The sequence below is a fragment of the Bubalus kerabau genome, chromosome 15, assembly GCF_029407905.1.
Source record: "Bubalus kerabau isolate K-KA32 ecotype Philippines breed swamp buffalo chromosome 15, PCC_UOA_SB_1v2, whole genome shotgun sequence".
NCBI lineage: Eukaryota > Metazoa > Chordata > Mammalia > Artiodactyla > Bovidae > Bubalus > Bubalus kerabau.
This window is the reverse complement of record NC_073638.1, coordinates 42,967,090-42,979,928: the sequence shown is the minus strand read 5'-3', so window position 1 is coordinate 42,979,928 and position 12,839 is coordinate 42,967,090. Positions and strand designations below refer to the sequence as shown.

The following is a 12,839-nucleotide window of genomic DNA, read 5'->3' as shown; positions in this document are numbered from 1 at the left end:
AGCATGTGACTGGGGGTCGGCCGGCGGGGGGGAGGTTCTTTTCAGGGAACCTTTGTAATCTCTGCATCTTTGGGAGGGAGGAGGGTAAGCATTAGGCATTAGGCACTCATGTGTGTTAAAACACTGTGTAGTCGTTCATCATCCTTGAGTTCTTTCCATGATAGTTGGAGTAAAATACTTAAAAAGGGTAAACGGCAAACCACTGAACAGGAACCAACCACACGAGCAGTTAGTCATTTCTTGTCGGCAGAGGCCCTGCAGAGGCACTGGCAAACAGCTATGAAGGAACTGGAATGATGAGGGTCTGGCATGGATATGGATCTTTTATTGTAGTAACAATAGTTTATTCTTCAGATCAAGGAATGAGAGCAAAGTTGCTTAGCAATTATGTGGGCGTTGAAACAATGGCCTTTGAAGGAGAAGGCATTTGAAGTGGGATAAATTCAACTTTCTCAAGAAACTTACAAACACTGGTTAGCATGATCAGGGGCAGTCCTTTTACAAATCAAGAACATGTAGTCCTGTTTCCTCCTGATGGCTTTGGTCCTCATCTGTTTTCTAGTTTTCTCATCTGGAGAGGAGGATGGTAACTCTTGGAACAGTTTTCCCCAAAGGCAGGTGCTGGGAGATGAGGGCTCCCAGAAAGAGAGTGGTCCCAGACTTCTAGGCAGATGTGGTTCTTTACCGTTGGATCTAACTTTGCTCCACTAAATAGCTATGGCCATCTTGCTGGGTGCTGGAGAACTGACCTGGTGGGCAGTGGTCCATCACTTCACCTTAGCAATAACAGACATGCATGGCCACAGCACGCAGGTCACTTTTGTATGGTCGGGGCTCTCTGTCCAGGGGGAAAGGGAAAGTGGTAGGGCATGGAAAGGGCACCAGAGTATAAGGTTTGGGTTCTAGTCCTAGTTTCACTGCACCAAAAACTATGTGATTTGGGAGACATTTCCTCATCTCTGCATTAGTGTCATCTGTACAGAAGCAGTACTATCTACTCTCCAGGGGTGAGACTAAAAGCAACTAATGGATAATGTGAGTCTACTCTAAAAAAGCATCAACTGCTGTGTAAGTTTATGGAGATTTTACCTCTTGTTACTAGTTTATATTCTGGCCTTCAGGAATCCTCTTTTTTTTTTTTTTTTAATACCTTTTACTTAAAAACTTTTGAGATACTGTTGTTACTTTGTTTAAAGAGGACTTCCCTGTTCTAGACCTTACTAACAATGAAAAAAGCTGAATTTCTGATCTAAACTATAGTTCTTTCTGTTGAATTCATGAAATGAGTTTTGGTTGACAGTTAAGGATTGGATTTTTGAAAACATTAGTTTTAGAAACAAGTCACCAACTCTTCATTTTGCAGTGAGGGTACTGAGACTAAGCAAGTAAGCAGCAAAATATTCTAATATTTTAAAAGGGTAAATGGTAAACCACTGACCAGGAACAGACACATGAGTACAGTGGGTACTCACGTCTCCTCCTCCAGGGTCCTTTAATATAATCTGATGCCTCTCGCACAGTTTGCTTAACTAAAATAGGTGGTTAAGAAAATTATCCTTGAATTCAGTTATCCCTGTATTTTTTAAAAGTGCTGTTTAATTATCCATGGCCGGAGTCTAGGGTTTAAATCTAAATCTTCAGTGAGATCACTGGATTGAACTAAAGCGTCTACACAAAGATGTTGATTTTAGAAAACTGGAAACATAATGTTCCTTATTACTGGAGAGTGCTGGACCAGGGTTTACAAAACCTGACTTAGTCTCAGTTCTCCTAAGTCACCTTAGTCAAGAAAAACAAATTTAATCTCTTGGAGCCAGTACTCACCATCTCTAAGATGGGAAGGATCTAAGGCCTCTACCAGTACTTTAGTTGGAGGGTCTGTGAAACCCAAAGGCAGAAAAAGGGATGGGTGTGGGAGAGATGGTGTCTCCTTTTTTGTACCCTGAGAATTTTGCATTCATCAGTTACTTTTCTCATATTTTATCCCTCTATCTGGAAAACCTTCCAGTTGCCCTTTTCCTACCCAAAGTGACAGTGAAAGTGGTAGTCACGATCAGTTGTGTCCGATTCTTTGTGACACCATGAACTGTAGCCCGCCAGGTTCCTCTGTCCATGGAATTCTCCAGGCAAGAATACTGGAGTGGGTTGGCATTTCCTTCTCAAGGGGATCTTCCTCACCCAGGGATCGAACTCCGGTCTTCTGCATTCCAGGCAGATTCTTTACCATCTGAGCCACCAGGGAAGCCCTTTCCTACCCAAAAGCTCTCCTTATTTTGGGGCCTAGGTTACATTTCATTTAATATATGATGTCATTGTAGCACACACTATTCTTTCTGAACTCATTTATTGCCCTTATACCTTATTCATCCATTAGTCATGGTATGTTGCTGTGGGATATGTCTCTCTTTTGTACCTAATTTTTAGGGGGTAAGTTAATGTAGAAGATAAAGTGTAGAGTTCGAAGATAAGTCGATTTAGCTGTGTGGGACTTCCCTGGTGGTCCAGTGGCTGACTCCACGCTCCCAATGCAGGGGGCCCAGTTTCCATCCCTGGTCAGGGAACTAGGTCCTGCATGCCGCAGCTAAAGATCCTGCCTGGTGCAATAAAGATTGAAGATCTTGAGTGCTACAACTAAGACTCAGTGTGGCCAAATCATTTTTTTTTAATTTTTAAAAAATAAATATTAAAAGATTTAATGTGAGCTTAAGCTGGCCATTAAGAAAAATGTGTGCGTATGTATATATGCTTAATTTTTAAAATAGCTGTTACGTTTTTTGAATAGGTAAAATTTTTTCCAGAACTTAATAAAGAGGGAGATACAGTGAAAAATCTTTTGGTCTTGGTCTGCAATCAAACTAGTTTTCCCCCCACTGTTACTTGTTTCTTATATATCCTTGTAGAGTTTATAAATTTTTTTCTTCCTTTTTCTTTTACACAGAAGCACACTGTATGTAGTCTTAGATACATTTTTTTTTTTCTTTTCACTTAAGTTACCTGGGAGATCTTTTCATATCACTACACGGTAAGTTCCTCATTGTTCTTAATGTTTTATGGATATACCATAGGTTAACCTGTGATTGGGAGTTTTTACTTGGGTAAAGTCCCAAATAATTTTAAAATCTGAAAGACTATTGGGCCTTATAAGAGGACTGTGTTCTTTATTTTTCTGTATTTCTACAGTGTGTTTCAGTTTTTAAGCACTTTATATTCTTGAAGTAGATCCTCACAAAAACTCTATAGGTGTTACAAGGTAAATAAAGAAAGGAAATGTCTATTTAGGATTTTTTGACTGTGGTGCAAGATTCAGTAAAAGCTCCACCGTGCCCTTTTCCTGTGCTGTACTACTGGCAGATAGAGAGTTTCCTTGAGAAACACAGCCTGCTTTGTAGGGCTGATAAAAGTCTTCATTACTTCATTTATAACCATGTGTGTACTTCCTTCACTTTACTTACTTCCTTAAAACCAGCAGAGCATGTAGAAAAGGATCTCCACATAAATGAAGCTTTGAGAAACAAAACAAATGTAGACAGAAGATATGCAAATATTATTTTTATAGGTTAATTTTTTAAATTGTAAAAAATCCTAACCGAAATATATGTATGCAGAAAAAAGGGACTTGCTTAATGGAATTGGAAGTATTCATAGAGGTGAATGTGGCTCCTTAAGCAATTGAATGGGTAGGGCTGAGAAAAACAGGGAAGATTTTAACCTGGGATTTAACATCTAATAAGATTCTGTGTTAGAGGAAGTACCGCTTTAGCTGTAGAATTTGACCTGTTTAGAATGCACAAATGAAATGAAAGGAATTTAAGTTTTATTTTTAAATTTTCCCTTAATATGAAACACAATTAGTACTCAAATAGCCCAAACTGCTAACTCAACTACCTGAATGTTAAAGTGTGCAGTTAGATTATGGCAAGACCAGAACGCAAATTCTCTGCAAAATATTTTCAGCCATTTTGGTGACTCCTGAGATATTTTTGCTATTGATTTTTTTATATATTTTTAAACCAGGCAATTGATTTCTTTCTCTTTTATACTTTTATACTCATTTTATACCCTTTTATACTCATCCTGAAAACTTAACCTAGCATCATGGAGTTATAGAGATGGTTGGACGACTAGAGATTACTAATCAATATTTGATATATTTGTACATTAACCTGGCCCTTTCTGTTGAACAAAAGAGAGAAGTGAAGCGGAGCGAGGTTGTGGCCAGCCTGGCTTGGCCACCTTATCCAGAGCCCCCAGCCACAGCTCTTCAGTACCTTGTGGTTTCTTTCACAGCTTTGATTGACAGACACTGTTCTTGCCTGGAGAATCCCAGGGATGGGGGAGCCTGGTGGCTGCCGTCTATGGGGTCACACAGAGTCGGACACGACTGAAGTGACTTAGCAGCAGCAACAGCTCTGCTTGGGGAGATGTTCAATTCTGAACATATTCCCTTGCTCTTTCCCCCCTTTTTCTTTCTAATGTGGGCCAATTTATAAAAGCCTACAAGGAGTATGTGCAGAAGGGAATGGCAGTCCACTCCAATATCCTTGCCTGGAGAATTCCATAGACAGAGAAGTCTGGCAGGCTGTAGTTTGTGGGGTTGCAGAGTCAGACACAAGTCTAACTAACACACACACAAGGAGTACTACAGATCTTTCATGGAGCCTGGCTCATTGTAGGCAAGTAGAAGAGACTTGTTTGAAGTGAACCAAAACTGGAGAGGGAATGAGACCCTGTTGATAACAAGTAGGGAAGCTGGCAGCTGGCAGTTTATTTTTCATCTTTCTCTCCCCAGGGTAGCGGGCAGCCATTTGTGTTCGAAGCATGAAGATGCCATGTACTGCTTAGTGGATGCCTCTAAACTGCTCTCTTTCTCCCTTATAGGTCCTTTCCCATAACCTGTGCACCGTGCTGAAGGTTCCACATGACCCGGTTGCCCTTGAAGAGCACTTCAGGGATGATGACGAGGGACCTGTCTCCAATCAGGGCTACATGCCTTATTTAAACAAGTTCATTTTGGAAAAGGTATGATTCTAACCTCTTCCTGCTTATAGCGGTGTTCAAGTTACACATTTCAAGTGGGCCCCACACATCTTTGTTGATGAGTTCCCTAAGGAGTTTAGTTGTGAAGCATCTCGAGATAAATCAGAATGAAAGAAGAGACTGACAGTGCTTCCTCTTTCTCTCTCTTCTCCAGTGTCTTCTAAACCTTGGTTTGATACTTTTACAACTGGCTCTTTTTTTGAAATTAAGAACGTATTTTGTGTTAATCTGCACCTGTCTTCTCTTTGGGAGCTTTTCTTTTTCCTTTGTAAATTCTGGTTCCACATGTACCAGAATTGTTAAAGAATGGATTTGATATGATATGATTTTTTGTTTTGAATTCTGGTTCCACATGTTCCAGAATTATTAAAGCATGGATATGATGTGGTAAAATATCTATACTTTACAGATATTATACAGCAAAGTTTTCATCCTGGACTTTTCTGGGTACCACGTGGATGTTTCCTCTGATATGTTTTAACTAAGGATGCTATAAACTATTAGGTGTTAGGAAGCCAAATATAACCTACTGGTATTTTCTGCCTCATTTGAGGTCTCCTTTGGTTTGGATAATTAAAAATGACACATTAAATTGTTAGATTTAATGTTCATTTTTTTTTTAAGAAAATCATCTAAATTAATGGCACATTTAATTAAAAACATTTGTGATTTAAAAGTTATGAAAGATAGGAATTCCCTGGCAGTCCAGTGGTTAGGACTCTATGGTTTCACTGCTGTGGCCTGTGTTCAATCCCTGGTTGGGGAACTAATATACTGCAAGATGCAGCCAAAAAAACTAATTAAGTAAAGTCTTAAAAAATTATAATGCAATCCCTATCAAGCTACCAACAGCATTCTTCACAGAGCTAGAACAAATAATTTCACAATTCGTATGGAAAAACAAAAAACCTCGAATAGCCAAAGCGATCTTGAGAAAGAAGAATGGAACTGGAGGAATCAACCTACCTGACTTCAGGCTCTACTACAAAGCCACAGTTATCAAGACAGTATGGTACTGGCACAAAGACAGAAATATAGATCAATGGAACAAAATAGAAAGCCCAGAGATAAATCCACGCACCTATGGACACCTTATCTTCGACAAAGGAGGCAAGAATATACAATGGATTAAAGACAATCTCTTTAACAAGTGGTGCTGGGAACTCTGGTCAACCACTTGTAAAAGAATGAAACTAGAACACTTTCTAACACCATACACAAAAATAAACTCAAAATGGATTAAAGATCTAAACGTAAGACCAGAAACTATAAAACTCCTAGAGGAGAACATAGGCAAAACACTCTCTGACATACATCACAGCAGGATCCTCTATGACCCACCTCCCAGAATATTGGAAATAAAAGCAAAAATAAACAAATGGGACCTAATTAACCTTAAAAGCTTCTGCACATCAAAGGAAACTATTAGCAAGGTGAAAAGACAGCCTTCAGAATGGGAGAAGATAATAGCAAATGAAGCAGCTGACAAACAACTAATCTCGAGAATATACAAGCAACTCCTACAGCTCAACTCCAGAAAAATAAATGACCCAATCAAAAAATGGGCCAAAGAACTAAATAGACATTTCTCCAAAGAAGACATAAAGATGGCTAACAAACACATGAAAAGATGCTCAACATCACTCATTATCAGAGAAATGCAAATCAAAACCACTATGAGGTACCATTTCACACCAGTCAGAATGGCTGCAATCCAAAAGTCTACAAGTAATAAATGCTGGAGAGGGTGTGGAGAAAAGGGAACCCTCTTACACTGTTGGTGGGAATGCAAACTAGTGCAGCCACTATGGAGAACAGTGTGGAGATTCCTTAAAAAACTGGAAATAGACATGCCTTATGATCCAGCAATCCCACTGCTGGGCATACACACTGAGAAAACCAGAAGGGAAAGAGACACGAGTACCCCAATGTTCATCGCAGCACTGTTTATAATAGCCAGGACATGGAAGCAACCTAGATGTCCATCAGCAGATGAATGGATAAGAAAGCTGTGGTACATATACACAATGGAGTATTATTCAGCCATTAAAAAGAATACATTTGAATCAGTTCTAATGAGGTGGATGAAACTGGAGCCTATTATACAGAGTGAAGTAAGCCAGAAAGAAAAACACCAATACAGTATACTAACGCATATATATGGAATTTAGAAAGATGGTAACAATAACCCTGTGTACGAGACAGCAAAAGAGACACTGATGTATAGAACAGTCTTATGGACTCTGTGGGAGAGGGAGAGGGTGGGAAGATTTGGGAGAATGGCATTGAAACATGTAAATATCATGTTTGAAATGAGTTGCCAGTCCAGGTTCGATGCACGATACTGGATGCTTGGGGCTGGTGCACTGGGACGACCCAGAGGGATGGAATGGGGAGGGAGGAGGGAGGAGGGTTCAGGATGGGGAACACATGTATACCTGTGGCGGATTCATTTTGATATTTGGCAAATCTAATACAGTTATGTAAAGTTTAAAAATAAAATTAAAATTAAATTGAAAAAAAAAAAAAAAAAAAAAAAAAAAATTACATAAATTAGCTTGTTATTAAATAGGCACTTAGTAAAAATATATGAGATAAAAAGTAAACTCCCTTTTTAGTCTGAGTCTTTAGGAGTAACCACTTTTAATTATTTGCTGACCCTTTTATATGCATGCAAATACACACCTATACAGTACATAGTGTTTTATTTCTGTCCCAATAGGATCATGCTACATAAAGTTCAGTTTGTTTTTTTAACTAAGCAATATATTACTGTCATCTTTCCATATTATGTACATTTAGTTTAGATATGAAAAGTAATCATATATGCACATTAAGGGTTGGGAGTTCCTACTTTTGCTTATTTATAATATATAGCGTGAATTTTGGGGGAATATGTTAAAAATGTCTTTCAAAAAGTGATGGTGATAATACCTTTAAATTAAAAATAAAATACATTATAAAAGCCTACTTTCCAATCACCTAAATACCATAACTACTGACATATTTTTTCCTATGATTTAAAAAAATTTTTATAGCTATTTATATGTATAAATTCTTTTTATAATTTAGTATCTTTTTATAATACCAAAGTACAGTAACTAAAATGTATAATAATAATTTAAGTTATTGGTTTGGAAAATGCCAAAATGTTGGTCAGCATTTTTTTTTTAATCACATTTTATTTTTTTAGAAATTTTGCAGCAAAGACTGTCAAAACTATAGTCTGTTCATTTAGGTAGTATTCTTTGTACCTGTATCTATTATTTCATATAAGCCTCAACAATACAATTTATGCTTTTTATTTGTGTGTGTGTGTATGTTTATATAAATATAAAACATTGCCTTGGTCATGCTTTTCTTAGAAAAGAAATTGCAGAGGGAAAAACCACACCAAAATGAAATGTAAGACTTAAACTTGCAAAAATCACCTATTGTATGATCCAGTTTATATGAAATGTCCAAAATAGGCAAACACATGAAGATACAAAATAGATTAGTGGTTGCCAGAGGTGGAGGGAAGTGGGAATGGTGAGTGACTACTGATGGGTTTGAAGTTTCTTCTTGGGGTGATAAAAATGTTCTAGAGTTAGATAGTGATGATGATTGTAAAACCTGTGAATATACTGACTACTACTAAAATGTACACTTCAAGAGTGAATTTTTTGGTATGTGAATTACATTGTGATAAAAAAATTTTAAACAAATTATATATAAACTATATAATTGTTTCTATATATTGCAGTATTGTTAGTTATTGACACAATGCTGTGCAGTATATCCCAGATCTTTTTCATCTTACAGCTGGAAGTTTGTACACTTTGATCAGCATCTCCCCATTTCCTCTCCCCTCTCTCCAGCCCCTGACCACTGCCATCCTATTCTCTTATTTCTTTAAGTTCATTGTTTTAAATATTCTACATAAAACTGAGAACATATAGTATTTGTCTTTCTCTTAGATTGTCTTAGCCATGGTTAGTTAAAACAACTTCAGAATCCTGAGTTTACCATTTGATATTTCTGTGTTAATTTAAGTAATAGTCAGGAGGTTTTGAATACAACTGCAGTGATGAGAACGTTTATATTCCATTAACAGCCCCTAAGACAAGAGAGCCTGTTGATGAGGGTGAAAGAGGAGAATGAAAAAGCTAGATTAAAACTCAACATTCAAAAAACTAAGATCAGGGCATCCGGTCCCATCACTTCCTGGCAAATAGATGAGGAAAAAGTGGAAGCAGTGACAGATTCTACATTCTTGGGCCCTAAAATCACTGTTGATGGTGACTGTAGCCATGAAATTAAAAGAAGCTTGCTCCTTGGAAGAACAGCTGTGACAAATCTAGATAGCATATTAAAAAGCAAAGACATCACTTTTCATACAAAGGTCCGTCTAGTCAAAGCTATGGTTTTTCCAGTAGTCATGTATGGATGTGAGAGTTGGACCATAAAGAAGGCCAAGCACCAAAGAATTGATGCTTTGGAATTGTGGTGTTGAAGAAGACTCTTGAGAATCCCTTGGACAGCAAGGAGGTCAAACCAGTCCTTAGTGAAGTCAACCCTGAATTTTCACTGGAAAGGCTGATGCTGAAGCTCCAATACTTTGGCTGCCTGGTGCGAAGAGCCAACTCATGGGAAGGGACCCTGATGTTGGGGAAGATTGAAGGCGAAAGGAGAAGAGGGCGGCAGAGGATGAGATGGTTAGATAGTATCACCGACTCAGTGGACATGAATTTGCGCAAACTCCAGGAGATGGTGAAGGACAGGGAAACCTGGCGTGCTGCAGTCCCTGGGGTTGCAGAGAGTTGGACATGACTCAGCAACTGAACAGCAACAACAACAGGACAAGTGGTTAGCAAATGAAGCCTACCCGGATCCCACATAAGGGGTCAGATTAGGCGTATTCCCCCCCTTTTCGATCAGTACCTATTTTAATCACGTGTAGGCTCCAGTACTCTTGCCTGGAGAATCCCACGGACGGAGGAGCCTGGTGGGCTGCAGTCCATGGGGTCGCGAAGAGTCGGACACGACTGAGCGACTTCACTTTCACTTTTCACTTTCATGCATTGGAGAAGGAAATGGCAACCCACTCCATTGTTCTTACCTGGAGAATCCCAGGGATGGCGGAGCCTGGTGGGGTCGCAGAGTCGGACACGACTGAAGCGACTTAGCAGCAGCAGGCTGTATGAACTAGAAGCAAGACAGTCTGCAGTGGACCGTCAAACCCAAAGGACCCCCTTTCTCTGTGCCTCTAGGACAAACAATGCCTAGATCCCTAATTTTTTCACCTAAAGTATGTATGTTAGCACTCTGGCATTGTGGACTTTAAAGAAATAGACAAAAACTTGTTGTCTTCCCTACTTTTTATAAAAATGTGTTTAAAACATACTACAACCTCATTGTATTTTTACTTTAAAAAAAATTCCAGTTTATTTAAACCAAAATCAAAACCAGAAACAGAGGTACCATTTCACGCCAGTCAGAATGGCTACGATCCAAAAGTCTACAAGCAATAAATGCTGCAGAGGGTGTGGAGAAAAGGGAATCCTCTTACACTGTTGGTGGGAATGCAAACTAGTACAGCCACTATGGAGAACAATGTGGAGATTCCTTAAAAAACTGGAAATAGAACTGCCTTATGATCCAGCAATCCCATTGCTGGGCATACACACTGAGGAAAGCAGAATTGAAAGAGACACGTGTACCCCAATGTTCATCGCAGCACTGTTTATAATAGCCAGGACATGGAAGCAACCTAGATGTCCATCAGCAGATGAATGGATAAGAAAGCTGTGGTACATATACACAATGGAGTATTACTCAGCCATTAAAAAGAATACATTTGAATTAAAAAGAATACATTTGAATCAGTTCTAATGAGGTGGATGAAACTGGAGCCTATTTATTATACAGAGTGAAGTAAGCCAGAAAGAAGAACACCAGTACAGTATACTAACGCATATATATGGAATTTAGAAAGATGGTAACAATAACCCTGTATACGAGACAGTAAAAGAGACACTGATATATAGAACAGCCTTTTGGACTCTGTGGGAGAGGGAAAGGGTGGGATGATTTAGGAGAATGGCATTGAAACATGTATAATATCATATATGAAACGAGTCGCCAGTCCAGGTTCAATGCACAATACTGGATGCTTGGGGCTGGTGCACTGGGACGACCCAGAGGGATGGTACGGGGAGGGAGGAGGGAGGAGGGTTCAGGATGGGGAACACATGTATACCTGTGGCGGATTCATTCTGATATATGGCAAAACTAATACAATATTGTAAAGTTAAAAAATAAAAAATTAAAAAAAAAAAAAAACCAGAAACAGTTCACACAGTGAATATGTCTTATATTTGACAAATGTTTGATGACCTGCTGTGTGCATGTGTTTGAACTTAAAAATTTAAAAAAAAAAGCAGAATTATGTCTGTTATTAAAATATATGGAACATACCGGGAAAGTCTCAGAAACCTGGAAGTTGCAGTTTTTCAGTGCTAGAATTTGTGTGGGCTGGAAGACTGGGTAGAGAGACATGGTTGAATATCTTGAGGTGCTGTACCCTGATACCACATTTTGTTCTCCTTGATGTAACTTTCTTTAAACATCCTGAGCTTTAAAGTTTTAAAATGTTCTTTGTTTTAGTATTCAGGTATTTAAAAGTTTTGTAAGTGGGGGAGAAACTATATGACAAACCTCAGTTCAGTTCAGTTCAGTTCAGTTGCTCAGTCATGTCCGACTCTTCGCAACCCCATGAATCGCAGCACGCCAGGCCTCCCTGTCCATCACCAACTCCTGGAGTTCACCCAGACTCAACGTCCATCAAGTCAGTGATGCCATCCAGCCATCTCATCCTCTGTCGTCCCCTTCTCCTCCTGCCCCCAATCCCTCCAGTATCAGAGTCTTTTCCAATGAGTCAACTCTTCGCATGAGGTGGCCAAAGCACTGGAGTTTCAGCTTCAGCATCATTCCCTCCAAAGAAATCCCAGGGCTGATCTCCTTCAGAATGGACTGGTTGGATCTCCTTGAAGTCCAAGGGACTCTCAAGAGTCTTCTCCAACACCACAGTTCAAAAGCATCAATTCTTCGGCGCTCAGCGTTCTTCACAGTCCAACTCTCACATCCATACATGACCACAGGAAAAACCATAGCCTTGACTAGATGGACCTTTGTTGCCAAAGTAATGTCTCTGCTTTTCAATATGCTATCTAGGTTGGTCATAACTTTCCTTCCAAGGAGTAAGTGTCTTTTAATTTCATGGCTGCAGTCACCATCTGCAGTGATTTTGGAGCCCCCCAAAATAAAGTCTGACACTGTTTCCACTGTTTCCCCATCTATTTCCCATGAAGTGATGGGACCAGATGCCATGATTTTCATTTTCTGAATGTTGAGCTTTAAGCCAACTTTTTCACTCTCCACTTTCACTTTCATCAAGAGGCTTTTTAGTTCCTCTTTACTTTCTGCCATAAGGGTGGTGTTATCTGCATATCTGAGGTTATTGATATTTCTCCCGGCAATCTTGATTCCAGCTTGTGTTTCTTCCAGTCCAGCGTTTCTCATGATGTACTCTGCATATAAGTTAAATAAGCAGGGTGATAATATACAGCCTTGACGTACTCCTTTTCCTATTTGGAACCAGTCTCTTGCTCCATGTCCAGTTCTAACTGTTGCTTCCTGACCTGCATACAGATTTCTCAAGAGGCAGGTCAGGTGGTCTGGTATTCCCATCTCTTTCAGAATTTTCCACAGTTCATTGTGATCCACACAGTCAAAGGCTTTGGCATAGTCAATAAAGCAGA

General features: G+C 39.2%; 1 protein-coding gene across 5 annotated transcripts in view; it reads left to right on the top strand.

Annotated features, from left to right (window-relative positions):
- Positions 1–12,839, top strand: part of SWAP70 (switching B cell complex subunit SWAP70) — a 98,288-nt gene that overhangs the window by 38,915 nt on the left and 46,534 nt on the right. For all 5 annotated transcript variants that reach the window (XR_008703022.1, XR_008703023.1, XR_008703024.1 and 2 more), the window contains exon 2: positions 4,879–5,019. Coding sequence is in view for 2 of the 5 variants with exons in the window: in XM_055548667.1 (XP_055404642.1) it covers positions 4,879–5,019 (141 nt within the window). In the remaining 3 variants the exon portion in view is untranslated. The remainder of the gene's footprint in view (positions 1–4,878; positions 5,020–12,839) is intronic.